Below are 14,557 nucleotides of genomic sequence, written 5' to 3'. Positions count from 1 at the left end.
GGAATTTACAATATTAAAAAGAGATGGAGGGTAAAAAGTACAAAGCACAGAAGAGAAAAAGTTAGCTGCCCAGAATACACAGCATTTCAGTGGTAAAACTAGAATAGCTGCTGCTCAGCCTCAGCTGATGATAACCCCCATTTTCTGGGTGACACTGTTTGCATTTTTGATAGCTGCTTGCAAGGGGCGGGGGAAAGTCAAGAAACCACTTTGTTAAAAGACTAGACAATATTTACCATACTGGTAGTGGATGCCTACCTACAAAATGTATGAATACAAAAAACTTTAGCAAACAAGATACTTGCTTTGAAATAAAGCAGGCAAACTTTCCATATCAGTCTGTCAAATGCAAGACAAGACACATTCCAGACTCCACTCCCCACTATGTAATACAGAAAAACAGACAAGCACTGCACTCTCTCACTTTATGAGAGTAAAATAGAGCAAAATGTTCTCTTAGAAGTGTGATTTAACAAACAAACAAGTAAACAAACCCACACGTGGCCACCAAATAGAAAAAGTACCTTTTTATTTAAGGTATGACAAGTGTATTTACAGTATTTATTTTCTCAAGATCCATTTGTGTGACTTTTAAAGCAGCAATTACAAATTACATTTAAAAAGGGGGAAACGTTTCAAATGTTTCTGTTACAGAAGATATTTTGCAATGACAGAAATGCTTAAGGCAAATTAGTTAGACCTTTTCTGCCACCCATGCTCACTTGGCAAAACTAATTTTTGTCTGTAAGACAACGTTATCTTGAGGGATACAGATCATGCTAAATGGTACACACAATGCTGTTCCCTCTTATTTTAGTACATGCGTCAGTCTGACACATGACAAGGAATGAGTGATGCTGCCAAACATCCACATGAGCAGTGCTGACATTTTATTTAAAGCAATGAAATAAACTTCAATGGAGGGGAATTACACAGACCTCTCAATTTTGTCAAATGGCTAAGAAATCACAGCACAGCAAGACATAACCACATCTTAGAAAGACTATCCAAAGCTCTTGTGTGGGGAGGGAGGGGGGGGAGTATTTAACATAAGTCAGTCATATAATTCACCCCCAATCAGAACCACAAACTAGTCACATGGACAATCCATTCTTCCATTACAGTATTGATTACTTTTTTTAAAAGACAGGAATAAAGACCTAACAGTTGCCAACATCTATTTAAATTAAGATTGTTGTCTGTTTTTTTTAAAAGTATTTGATTTCCATTAAAAGCTATTAAAGCATAACTTACTTTTCTAAAAGACTTTAGTGTTACAATTTTTTGAATTAACATTACAGATATTCAGGGGCAGTTATAACTGGTTTGCCTCTTGAGGTAGGAGCCACAAATCATATTTAGCCTGTAAACTATTATAATACATCAGGAAACATAACCAAGTTATTTCAATAATAAAATTAAAAGGCCGTAGTGCCACTGACTAAATGTAAAAGATAATCTGGGCTATTATAATTGAAAACCCAGTGTATTTCTTTTGTTCCCAGAGTATTTTGTATAACCTTTGGAAGGAAGATAGTTTAGAAAATTAGATATTAGTGCTGCATATATGCACAACCAGAAACCCAACTGACATGCAAAGATACTTCACTCCTATTTTAAAAATGCATATAATAGATCTTCCCAGTTTAAAAAAAATTCTAAAAAAAAAATGTAACTCAAAGAGAATCAATTGTTAGATACAGATTAATCTCTAACTACTTCTGAGAAATTGTCCCTGTAGCTTGACACATTTTTAGCATTACATTTTCGGAGGGGGGGGGGGGAGAATCAAAGCATCCACAGATACAAGTCGTTTGTTTTTCCTTTCTTTCTTTTTTTTTTTTTTTCTTTTTTTCTTTTTTTCTTTTTTTCTTTTTTTCTTTTTTTTTTTTTTTTTTTTTTTTTTTTTTTAGGTTGTTTGCTCAGGTTAAATGAAGATACTACCAAGTCTCAGTCATTTGGAAGTGCATGATGTTAGACATTCCAGCAGAAATAGAAACATGCTACTTTTGCAGTACCAGGGAACCTTTTATTCCAGGTTTATGCCAAATGCTACTATAATGCAGATCAGATACATATTTGTAACTGCAATTTTCCCATGATTGACATGATCATTTAGAAATGTCTGTAGACAACAAAGAGCAATTAAGCCACTTATAAAGATACTCAGATTGACAAGTTCTCCAGGTAACTTTTAAATTAAATCTTTCAAAGACAGACAATACTTAAAGCTTGTAATTACTATTAAACTCCTTCTCCCCCCCCCCCCCATATTTATTTTGTATTTCTTGGGCAAGAAAGAAAGGCAAAGCTTCCCACTACTTAAAAACCATATTCTGTATGCATTTCACAGGGTTTATATTAGCACCTTCACCCAATACATCATTGCATCAATGGTCCTTGACATGCAAGGATTTATTTAGTAACAAAATGGCTAGTCTCATCTGCATGTGCCCACAGTAACATGAAAAAGGAGAACAAACCCAAAGGAGAGTAAATCAGTTTTCAAACTTCCTTGTTGAACTGTACAGGTTCAAGATCAAACATTACTTAAGATTGACCATTTGCATATTCCAAAACAGGAGACAAACACAATCAACTACATTTGGCTTTGAAACATTAAGATAACAGAAGTTTACTTTAGCCACATATTTACAAAAAAATTTTCAGCAGAAATGTGTGGGGGTCTCCATTGTTGTTACACACACCTAAAGATGACCATCCATCTTAATTCCATGGAAAAAACATCTCTTGTTAAAGAGGGACTTTATTTTTTTGAGGAAGGCAGGTGGAAGGTTGGGTTGGCAGAAGGGGAGTGCTTCAGAAATCAAGACCTGTTTACTCTACTGCACCTTCAAAATAAGGAGGTAAAGTACAGGCATCATTCGTTCCAGGAAGGTTCCTTGCAGTTAGCGTGTTTTCCAAGAACAGGGAAAGCTGTCTTGAACAGTTGTTACACATGGATTATCCCATGACTTTGACCTCTTCAGTTTACTTACTGAATTTTGAGTCATTTTCTTAGAAGCACACTTGCTGAGCTTCTTTTCTAATGTATTCTGTAGACTATACGTTTTAAATTAAACTTATGTAAAGAATGTTGCAAGCTTTTCCTTTGTACACAATTTACTTTGTGCTGAATATTCTTCAAAAGGACTTTATAAATAATACAGTAACTTCAGAACCAGTCTTCCGTGCACTTGTCATTATACCATGTTGTTGCTTTCTCCAGCTTTATCTACAAGCTGTAGAAGAGAAGACAAGAGAGAGAATTCTTTAAGTTACCTGCAAACATTTTTGTATCCACACTCAAGATGTTCTCAAAAATAAACTGGTACTTGTGCACATTCACTGTGTGACTGAAAATGATTAAAGTACTCACCAAGTCTTATGAGATTTATGCATTTGTAAAATTAAGTCTTATATTGCAATTGTGTTTCTGCATGATATGTGTTTCATATAAATAAACAGCAAAATGTGAAGACACAACAGATGAAAAAAATAAATCAGAAGAATGCAGGTAATGCTGCTAGCTTAATGACCGATAAGAATAAAAAAGGGAAAAATGTTTCAGCCACGCATGCATTAATAAACCGAATGAGATATATCAACTGACCATTACTGTGGATTCTCTTCTGAGCCTACGTAGGCTTTGAATAAAACATTAACAATTATCTTTTTAAATAGGATTTAACCCCATTAAGATCAAATTATATATAGGCAAGATCAATTTCTGAATGGAGCATTCAATTGATCATGGATTATGAATCAGACCTTTGCCTGAGACTGTTAGATGACAGATTTAGAACAAACAAAATTTAAAATCAGTTTTTTCAAACCAGACTAAGTTTAGCTGCATATTCTGTCAATTTTACAATGTAGGTGTTAAAGTATATCTTTCAAAACTAAGATTAAAAACACAAATATTAAAGTTACAAGTATATATAGAAGTTTGCACAGTAAAAGTAGTTGACACCCTCCCTCCCCCAAGATTATTGTCTCGGGTATCATTTTATTCTCTTCAGTTCCTTGGCTTTTTGGATAAGACAGGAGTATGCAGCTTCTAAGTGGCTGAGGGACCACCACATGCTGCAGGCTGCATCAGGGCAAGCCACAGGCCGTATAGATAACCTTCCCCTTGCTGCACCATATGCCCCCCCACACCTCCATGCAGGACCTCCCATTCCTTATTGCTGCACCATATACCCACATAGTGCATTGGGGGGGATGCACCTATGTGCCCCCCTAGCCCACTGCCCACAGAGCACAGCCTCACCCTCTGGGATGGCAACAGGTGACCAAAGTTGGGAGAAAGGAGGGGGAGCCCAGAGACTCCAGCTGCTGCTACAGCCAGAGCAACAGGGGGACCAGCAGCCAACCAGGAGCTTGTGGTCCACAACTTAACCACCACAGGTTGTATGAGGTTTCCTTTGATATATTGGACAGGTCCGCGTGAAGAGAATGGCAAACTATTTTTGAAAAAATACAAACTTAGTAAATGGCAAGAACAGCCTGGCACAGTGGGCCTAAATAAACTGAATCAACTCAAGTAGGTCATCTGTTTGACTACGGTGAGGCAAGGAACGTCCATTGTAAATCTCCTTACTTTCATTAGCTTCAGTCGAAACTGAAATCTCTTGCTTAGATCTGACTATAACCTGCAATGTGCAAAAGCTGCGCACACACAAAAAAGCAAAAGTTGCCCATCTCATTTTTTGCTCTAAAACTACATACATACATTTTCTGTATTACTATATGGTAGATATCCAACAATCATGCATTGAAAAAAAGCTTCAAAGCTAATATTAAGCAGGACATACTTACCGAACTTATACCAGGTAAATTCAAGAGATAACCAAGAACTGGAACTCTTCTAATAAAGCCAACCACCACAGGAAAGAAACCCCTGGAACATAAAAAAATTAGGAATTGATATAGGATTTCAGACTATAGGTTATTCTCATTGTTTCTTGCATACAGACGAGGAGGAGTCCTTTAAAAACAGGACTGCACTGAATTACTGCAGCTTGTTAGCAACAAAGTAGTTATGTTGTAGCTATATGGGCTACCACAATTTAGGAGGGAACGGAAAGAACATTACAGAAAAAAGCATCCCTTTTAAAATCTCTCTCCCCCACATTCACAAGAGCCTGCTTTTATAGGCTGGGTTTTTCAAAAGTACCTACTGTATTCTCTTGAATACGAGATGTACTTTTTAAAAGGAAATATTATTGTAAAGATGGTCTGCATCTTAAACCCAAGTTTAAAAAAAGCATAGACATGGCTTTATTTAAAAAAAAAGCATCAAATAAATTGAGTCTGAAAACTTGTGAGGGCTTTGAATTAATGGGCATTACAGTGAAAGGAATTCAGTTAAATCATTGCAAATACTGGTGTTCCCAACTAATCTGCATTTTGAAAATCCCCAATAACTTTTCAACGTAAAGGCTACCAGTTACTCAAGCACAAGACTAATTTATTTTCATACTTAAAACAACAGTCTTGCTGATGCATGTGATTTAGGGAATAAAATTCTCACAGTAACTATATGTAAATGAAGCAGAATTCTATTCTAGGGTAGCTCCTAATGTTTTGGGAAGCCAGATGCAGAAGACCAAAATTCAACTATTTAGAAAGGATTTAAAAACAAAGAACAACATTAAGTCTGTTCACATATCTGACAAAATGTATGGTAAATACATGGTACACTTCAATATAGTGCAAATCTGTCCTTAAAGTAACCAAGGTCTCAGTAGAGCAGCCATTAGATTTTTGACAGATATTTGATTCAAACAGATTAATAATCTGAGACTCATGAAGTTCAGATGCAATATCTATCAGAACAATTTTTAACAAGGATTTTTTGTAAAGAGCAATGTTGTTATCAAGTTATTTACTGAGTTTCCTTTGATATTCTAGATGATTGGAAAAGCTCTATCCCCCTGATTTTAAGACAAAGACCATCTTTTTTGTGGTGCAGAGGGCAGCAGGGCATCCACAGGCTGTAGTCTATGGTCATGCAAGTTAGTGAGATATCACACACACAGCATTATGAAGTTACTATAGGACCAAGTAGGAATAGACAAATAAACAGCAGCTATTTTAATAGAAAATTTAACTTCACCAAGAGTGAAAAAATGAAACAAAATTGTTTGAAACCTCGGCTCTGAGAACTATTCTATTTTAATTAACACACTGTTTTCTCTTAAGATTGTGGTCAGACTCTACAGGGCATTTGCTTTAACTACTTCTTTCCTCTGGACACTGTTCCTTCACATACAATATGCTGCCATCACCTGGTGAGAATAGCTGATCTGTGAACTGCAACTACATCAGCTCAAAGGTACAACTTTGTAATGATTTTAAGAAGGCATTTAAAGTTTTTCACTGTTATGAAAGCACAGTTCCTACTTTACATTGGCTGGGCTAGAGATCCAAACTGTTTGTATAAACAAGCCATTGGTACATGTAGTGAAATAATTTATATATTTTTTAAAAAATGTAGCAATTAACAACACATTTACAGCAAAACACAGAAATCATCCGTAAGTGAATAAATCAAGAAAAACCTAAAACCTAAAACACTTCTTTTTTCAATACTCAAACAAGCCTAATCATCCTGTATACATTATACAATGCCAGTGGTAATAATTAGCAAGTTAATGAAGTACGTGAACTGAAAACATTTCTAAATTAGAACCCAAGGATGAAGTTTCAAAAGCCTCCCCATTTGACTTCAATGAGAACAGAATTAAGCCAAATGCCAACTTCTTTTGAAAATTCCATCCTATGAACTGAAATATAAGATTATGTATTGATGATGTATAGCACGGTGAAAGAGTGAAAAATCCCATTCCCACTGAAATGCATTCATTTCCCCCTGCCATTGAAACACTATGGAAAAACAAACAAAACATAAAACAAAAACAGTGGGTTGTCATGAGCCTCCTGAGTCCAGTACAATTTGAATGAACTAGTGACAATTTTACTGGAAACTTAGGGGTCACTTCTTCATATATAAAATTTCCTCTTCTCAGCCAATAGATCGGGTATTTCAGTAAAGTGAAAGCAATGTGCTGTTTCTTGATTTTAAAGGAATCATGTACTATGTTCAGTCCATTCCACAGACACTGCATTTTTAAAAATTTTGAAGAAAATATAAAACCTATTGTACATTGTAATTTTCCATATTTCTAACTCACCTTTGTTAACCCATGAAGAAACGCTGCTACCTACAAAGTAACTGCTAGGCACACCTGATGAAATTATTGCCATTGTCCATGTTAAACTTACCATTCTTATCAGCAACACTTAAATACACTGTACTACTTACTCCAAACAGCCTGTCTCCTAAACTGGAAGCAATGTGGCCATCTAGGCAGTTTAACTGGCACTGTCACTTAACAGTGACAATTAGCCCACCTGAAGGGCTTTCTTCCAAACCAAGTAACTACATAGTTCAGAAGGCAACTTGTCCAGAGCAGCTGTGTGCGCTTATGGGTGCTGCTGCCAAGGATGCTAAAATTACTGTGCAGACATAGCCCTGAAGTGCCTGATAAGTTAATCAAATCTGTTTTCATTATTTATTCTTTTCCACTACAAGAATGTTAGAAAGTTTAGTTGCAAACACAGCAGGACAAGGTGTAAAAAAGTGTGCGTTAAGCTGAATGCAACCAGAATTTACAGATGTGTGCTACTTGTCAAGATGCTTTTTCAGGTGGTGCTAAGCTGCACACAGCCTGCTTCTAGACCCACAGGATATATTGGCCTTTTAAATTTTTTTCTTTGCTGGTTACAAAATCACAGCATGAAGCTGCCAAATTCAGTGTGACTTGAGGTAATACATCTCAAACAGATTTAAGATAGCTTAGTCTCAAATGGGGGACTGGTATCCATCAAATTCCAGCTTGTTGCAAATATGAATCTCAGATCTGCACAAACATTTAAAAACAATCCCCCAATTTGCTAGTTTTAATGGAGACAGTGACTGCTGCAAGATTAGGAGGAAAAACAAGACATAAGAAGTGAAGAACTCCATTGTAAGCAAGTCTTACCTGAATAAAAGGAAGAACCCATAAATTTCAAGGACCATGCCTATCAAGGGCCAACCAATAAGAACTATAAGCACGCCACCCAGGAAAAAGCCTGTGGCTTTCATTTTGTGTTTCTGGAAGAAAAATCTAAATGTTCTTTCTAAACCAATAACAAAAGCCAGGCCAGCCACAAATAAAACCTAAGAGACAAAGAAAAAAAAAAACAAAACAACCTGTTAATGAATGTGAAATACTAAATATATTCCAGAAGGGTTTAAGTTTTAAATGTTAATATTACCATCCTAAAGGCAGAGACTGATATCCTTACTGAATCTGTCAAACATACAGTAGATTTTAGTTGTCACAGAAGAGAATATGATAGTTTTCCTGTAGAACTACAGGGTTCTTTAAAAAGCCCATACTGAAACATTTGTATTCAACATTACATTCTTTTCAGTTATTTACAAATTAGATAAGCTAGGGCCCATTTGTGGTAAATATACAAACATCTTAGGAGTCCCTAAGAGAGTTGCCCATTTTCTAAGATACTTATGATTAATTGTGTTTGAACAATAGTGATATTCTTGAACTAAGGATTTATAGTGCAGACAAACCTTAATAAATGCCGAGTCAAATTCTGCACCAAACGTTTATACAAAAACTTGAAGTCCCTAACTCACCAATGCATAATGCTTAAAGAATGTTAGACATGCATTAGGAAACAATGGAAAGAGCCTAAGAAATTCTTAACTCAGGTACCATGAGAGCTTTTCAAGGGTGTCATGAGGTGAAAAATCCACCATGTTAGAAATGGTCTGACCTGTTGTGGTCTGAGTTCTTTGCAAGAGAACAAACTGCTCTATTATTTTTTCCATAGTAAGGAAAAAAAAAAGAAATCAGTGAAAGGAAAGACCTACCATTTTCCAAGGGGTGCCTTGAAACTAAAAAGGGTGTCTGGAGGCCAAAAGTTGACAACCGTTGGTCTATGACATATCAACCTCGATATTCCTTACTTTTCACTGTCACAGCCTTGACATTTGTGTACCAGTCGTGACTGGCACACTGATGCTCATCAGCTTATTCCCACTGATGATATGTTCGATTATAAATGTTTAAGTATTCCTCCAACCACAGCTGCCATCTGCCAGCTTGAAAACTAACCTCATTGGCTGGACTGAATAAAATGACTTCTGCTGCTAAGCCCCGCCCCAAGTTCACCACTTTACTCAAGTGTTTTGTTCCTTTAAACTGTAATTTAATCACTCCTCTTTGTCACCTCACATTTTTCTTTCTTATAAGGATGGTGTCCTATCAAATATATTTATTTTCTTTCCTTAAAGAAGAGGTGCTTTAGCTATACTCCCCAACTCCCAAGTAACTATTCTTGGATTTTCCTTCAATGGGTATCTTGTATTTGCCTCTACTGCTACTGCTTATGGAATCAACCAGCACCAAAATGAAGTTGATCACTGTTGCCCAGAGTTCTGAATGGTAAAAATAAAGACTGCCAGTTCTGCAGCAGTCTTCTCATGCAGATTGGCAAAGCTGTGAACAGCAGTAAACATATTGGAAGTCATATTTCAAAGACACCAGAACATCTCCAGATGCTTCTCAAGCAAATCCCAGGACGTCATTCTCCCGTTGTACTCAGTTTTGGGCTCCACAATTCAAAAAGGATGTGGAGAAGCTTGACAGAGTCCAGAGAAGAGCCACGAGCATGATCAGAGGTCAGGAAAACAGACCTTACAACGACAGGCTGAGAGCCATGGGGCTCTTCAGCCTCAAAAAGCGCAGGCTCAGGGGCAATCTGATGGCCACCTATAAGTTCATATGGGGTGTTCACCAGGATCTGGGGGAACGTTTGTTCACCAGAGCACCCCAAGGAATGTTAAGATCGAATGGTTATAAACTCCTGCAAGACCGTTTCAGGCTAGACATAAGGAAGAATTTCTTTACTGTCCGAGCTCCCAAGGTCTGGAACAGCCTACCACTGGAGGTGGTTCAAGAACCTACTTTGAATGCCTTCAAGAGAAATTTGGATGTTTATCTTGCTGGGATCCTATGACCCCAGCTGACTTCCTGCCCCTGGGGCAGGGGGCTGGACTCGATGATCTTGTGAGGTCCCTTCCAACCTTAATGCCTAGGAAATCTATGAAAACACAGCTTACATTCCATTTGTATTAGGAAGGTCATTCCTCCAAGGACCAAAAATTGAATCTATATATTTTTAAGTTTAAACTTAGGTTCTGTAAAAACTGAAGGTACAGTCAAATAAACCTTTCCACATACCAGGGCTGTATCAGTTTTCCAAATACTGATTATTATTAACTTTTACTTGAACTTCCTTTCTTTACAAGTGTTGCAAGACTTATCTGGTATGATAACAGTTATCTTACTTCATAAGATAACAGTAAAGGTACCAGAAGGATAGCAAATCATAAAAGACAATTTTATCCATAAAACATGTGGCACTAGTAACTGCAATAAAAGTTTCTTTGCTCTGGCTGACCCAATATGCCTGAATTCTGACTGAAAGGTACCATTAGTACCTTTGATTGGCTTCAGTATCAGTGGAAGTTAAATATTTAAGTGACTAAACCCAACCTTTCTGCTATACCAGACTCTCTTAGTATTTCCTACGACTCTGTTTCCATTTAGTACCAAAAAGCAAAACAGCTTATAACAATACATTGGATACGTCAATCTACTCTGTGCAAAATCCACATACAGGTTTCCCCTCAATTTATGCAGTACATGCATTGCCGGAATACTGCTCATAAATCAAATTTGCATAAAGGGAACCCAGTTTACAATACAAGAAAAAGGGATGTGTTCCCATGGCAGTGAGGGAGGGAGGAAGGCTGGGACTAGGAAAGGGGTAAGGGGAAGGGTGCTGTTCAGCCCATCGGCTGCTCCTGGGGCTGCAGTAGGGAGCAAAGCAGAGGGAACTGTCAGTGGGTGCAGAGCACAGGACCAGGGAGTGTGGCTCTTGCTGCTGTGTGCACTCTGGTAGAGCTGTGGGGCTGCTTTGGGCTCTTCCCAGGGGGTGCCCCAGATGTGTGCACAGGATGAATGTAGGCTGCCGCTGCTGGTTGGGGCCAGCAGCAGCACTGGGCTCTTCCTGGTGCTTGCAGCGGGGCTGGGATAGCTGCTGCAGCCACCGCAGAATTTGCCGTAGCACCCCCAACCTGACCTTCCAGTGCTGCTGTTGAGTGCCAGGAAGAGCCCGGTGCTGCCACCAGCCTGCAGTGGCCACATGCTCTTGTCCCGTGTTTAGATCTGGGGGCATGCGCCCTGCAGGAAGAGCCCACCACAGCACCCCAGCCTGCAGCCCTCCCAGGGTGTGCACAGGAGCAAGAGCCGTGCCCGCCCCCCCCGCCCCTGCACTCACTAACTGTTCCCTCCACTTTACTCCCTGCCGCAGCCCTGGGCCTCTACTTTTCCCCACTCACCCTAGTCCCTGCTGCAGCAGCCCCAGGAGCAGCTGACACCACCTGCCTGCACCATGGCACAGTGCAGCCCAGGGGCTTGGGTGAGTGGGGACAAGCGGAGCCCTGCAGGATTTGGGGCAGTGCTGCACAGTGGCTGCAGGCAGATGGCATCAGCCGCTCTCAGAGAGGCTGCAGCAGGGGCTGGGGTGACTGTGGCCCCGGCCCCATGGCCCTTTCCCCTCTCCCCGAGATTAACCTGCGTGGAGGGGGCGCCTATTCCAACTGCATGAGAGTGAACCTACCTCACATATAATGAATTTTGGATATAAAAATGGTCATTGCGTAAGAGTGAATTTGCTTATACAGAACCCGCATAAGTTGAGGGAAACCTGTATAAACCAAACTGCAAAAAGAAGTCACTTACGTTTCCAATAGCCAGAAGTGCTTTGTCAAAAAACAGAATCATTCCAAAGAAAAGGAAAAACACACCAAAGCCTGTTAATCCCATTCCAATCTCTGCAATATAAAAGCAAAATTAAAAAGTTAAATAAATACACTTAAGAAAATATTTCATACACTAGAGTGAACTTTGTGAAGTTCAAGAGAAGTATGATGGTGTGTGTACATGACACATACACCAGAGTAATTTACCCCACATTTTACTCCACAGTCAGAAGCAGACACACATGACCAGCTAACTCAAGCTAACTGCACAAAGCAGCTGTTATTGCAGAGTCGGGCCATTAGGTGACAGGGCAGACATTTAGCACTCAGCCAATGTGCAGGGCAGACATTTAGCCACTTACCTACCTCAGAGTGCAACCAACAATGGTAGCAGATACACAGTGTACGCTTCCTGACTGACTTTCTTGAATGTAACTTTACATCACAGAACAGCATTTCCCCTGGAGTAAATACTGTGTGTTGTTTGTCCCACTTTTCCTCTGGTGTAAACATGTGTGCCCACTTTTGAAAGTGCCTAATTTTGGAAGCACATTGGGGAAGTCTGGGTAGAATTATCTAGGACCATTTTTAGACCATCAGAAAATAAAGCAGAGCCCTATGTCAAGTAGTTTACAGATAAGCAGTTCATTTTTAACAGAAGCTTCCATTTTGTCATAAACTTCATTGTAGACTGTGACCTTTATGAAAGTTTGATCCAAGTGCACAGAAGTTGTCTAGCGCATGCTCATTTGTGAAATGTCACTAAATTTGAAGCTACCTGTTGCAACACAGATCAACGTAAGTGTGAGTGTGCATGTGTATGACCGTGTTCTGAATATCAAAACTTAATTACTGTCCTGTATTGTTAACCTCCCATTGGAGTTTAAATGCTAGAGACCTATTAGATCTAATGACTGGAGAAAGACCTGAAGGCCAAACTTGCATGACCTGTGTTATGCTGTATTTATCATAACGGTTGTCTGTCCTGCAATCAAAAGGTGCAACTACAGCATGTGAAGGCACAGTTATGCTAGCTGATTTAGTAGAACGGGTATCAGTAGCAACAAAGACAGACTTCAGGCTGTAACCTAAATACATAGCCGGGGGGGGGGCCCCTAAAGGACTTGTGTAGCCCACACTGAAACCCATCTTCTTTGTTATCCAACGCTGGCAGAAGCATACCTTCTTGTGCTGCAATCCCACCTTTGATTGCACCATAGATACAAGTTCTATCACCTAATATTGCCTGAGGCAAAAATGCTGGCAGCAGGCCTATTCTAGCACTCCCACGAACGATAGGATCTATTGGTGCAGCCTTTAGCTTCCCTGAAAAAACAGATACTTCAATGTGTAGTTCAAATAATAAAATCCAGGTAAATGTCAAATTAGACAGTTCTCAGATCCAATTTCATACAGCTGGTAGCTGAGGACCACATATCCTTGAAATCTACCATATTCCTCTACTTGAGTCACTTGAAAGGAAAATGCTGTAGATGATCTTACTAATTTCAACTCAAATATTACAGGGAATAAAGCTTCAAAGATATACCTGATGCTTGTTAGCCACAGGACCCAAATACATAAATCACAAGCTGATGAAAGTACTCCACCAAGGCTGTTTCTGAACATATGCACAGGACAATACTTTGGTGAGAAGCAGAAGCAGGAGCTACTTCAAGTGTTACTATGATGCTCTTCCTGGACAATGACTGGAAGCCCATATTTTAGTCATCTTTTACTTGGGCAGATTCTGGCAAGTTTAAGAGGGGCAATATATTCATAGAATATGGGTAAAGAAGAAACAGTGCTCTTCTCCCGATACCACAGCTCTTACTAAGGGAGGTGGTCAGTCCACCTGACGCGTGCGTCCTGTTAATATTCTGACCCCTCAACAGAAAAGTGAAGCCAATGCAATTCATATTAGAATTCTGTCTAGCAGCAGTGAACTTGTCAACCTCTAAAACTGACCAGTCTAGTAAATTTCAACCTGCTGAGTTTGCCGAGACTGTGCAAAGCGAAATTCTAAAGGTATCTGCACACACTAAAACAGAAGCTTATCACATCAGGTGAAGCAGTCCAAACACACATCTTCCAGCAGCGCCCGAAGGTGGGCACCCTCATCTCTCACGTAGAGGAACGCCCGAGGGACAGGTATTGGTGGTTAAGAGTCCCTCACGCCAGCCGCAGGCACGGGCTGGATTTCTAGAAGCCAGCTGCCCAAAGCCGGCGCGCGGGCGGAGACGCTGCCGCCAACACTCCTATGCTTGCACAGGACTACGGAAAAACTTCACGGCTCGCGCGACCGAACTGTGAACGGGCTCCCAGCGAGGTGCAGTAGGCACACGGCGCCCAAAGGCTGCGGGGCCGCGCAGCAGCCACTCCCGTCGGAGCCATCTCTGCTGGGCGGGGAACCCGGAACACGAGCTCCTCGCGGGCCCCGCCACCTCCCTGCGTGTCCCTCCCCGCCCGCCGGCGCTTACTCTGCGTGTCCGACAGGGAGATCATGGTGGCGGCGGCGCGGGCCCGGGGGAAGCGGGCACAAACCGGGCCGCCACGTCTTCCGGAAACACGCAGCCCGCCTCCCCGCTCGGGCCCCACCACCGCGACGTCTCATTGGCACAGCAAGGGACCAATCACCACCCGGCTTCTTCA

The 14,557-nt window shown here is 40.3% G+C and overlaps 1 protein-coding gene across 2 annotated transcripts; it reads right to left on the bottom strand.

Annotated features, from left to right (window-relative positions):
• Positions 1 to 1,910: 1,910 nt before the first annotated feature.
• On the bottom strand, positions 1,911 to 14,496 carry GOLT1B (golgi transport 1B). Of its 2 annotated transcripts, none has more exons than XM_019515631.1 (5): positions 14,386 to 14,496; positions 11,886 to 11,977; positions 8,052 to 8,230; positions 4,822 to 4,903; positions 1,911 to 3,242 (listed from the first exon to the last, which is right to left on the bottom strand). In XM_019515631.1, the coding sequence occupies exons 1-5, from the start codon at positions 14,408 to 14,410 to the stop codon at positions 3,204 to 3,206; spliced, it is 417 nt and encodes a 138-aa protein (XP_019371176.1). In that variant the 5' UTR covers positions 14,411 to 14,496; the 3' UTR covers positions 1,911 to 3,203. The 2 variants fall into 2 exon arrangements, with proteins under 2 accessions (XP_019371176.1, XP_019371177.1); XM_019515632.1 differs by lacking the exon at positions 14,386 to 14,496 and adding an exon at positions 13,938 to 14,000.
• Between the last annotated feature and the right edge of the window lie 61 nt (positions 14,497 to 14,557).

The sequence above is a fragment of the Gavialis gangeticus genome, unplaced genomic scaffold (assembly GCF_001723915.1).
Source record: "Gavialis gangeticus isolate Ggan-Ray unplaced genomic scaffold, GavGan_comp1, whole genome shotgun sequence".
NCBI classification, from domain to species: domain Eukaryota; kingdom Metazoa; phylum Chordata; order Crocodylia; family Gavialidae; genus Gavialis; species Gavialis gangeticus.
The sequence above is the reverse complement of the archived record's forward strand: the minus strand, read 5'-3'. Positions and strand labels throughout refer to the sequence as shown.

Excerpts from the sequence above, each read along its gene's own strand:
- GOLT1B (XM_019515631.1), bottom strand. The coding sequence starts at position 14,410 with ATGATCTCCCTGTCGGACACGCAGA. Across the intron at positions 8,231-11,885 it reads CACTTCTGGCTATTGGAAAC|GTTTTATTTGTGGCTGGCCT; the intron begins GTAAGTGACTTC and ends TTTGTCTCTTAG. Across the intron at positions 3,243-4,821 it reads ATTTACCTGGTATAAGTTCG|CTTGTAGATAAAGCTGGAGA; the intron begins GTAAGTATGTCC and ends TCTCTTCTACAG.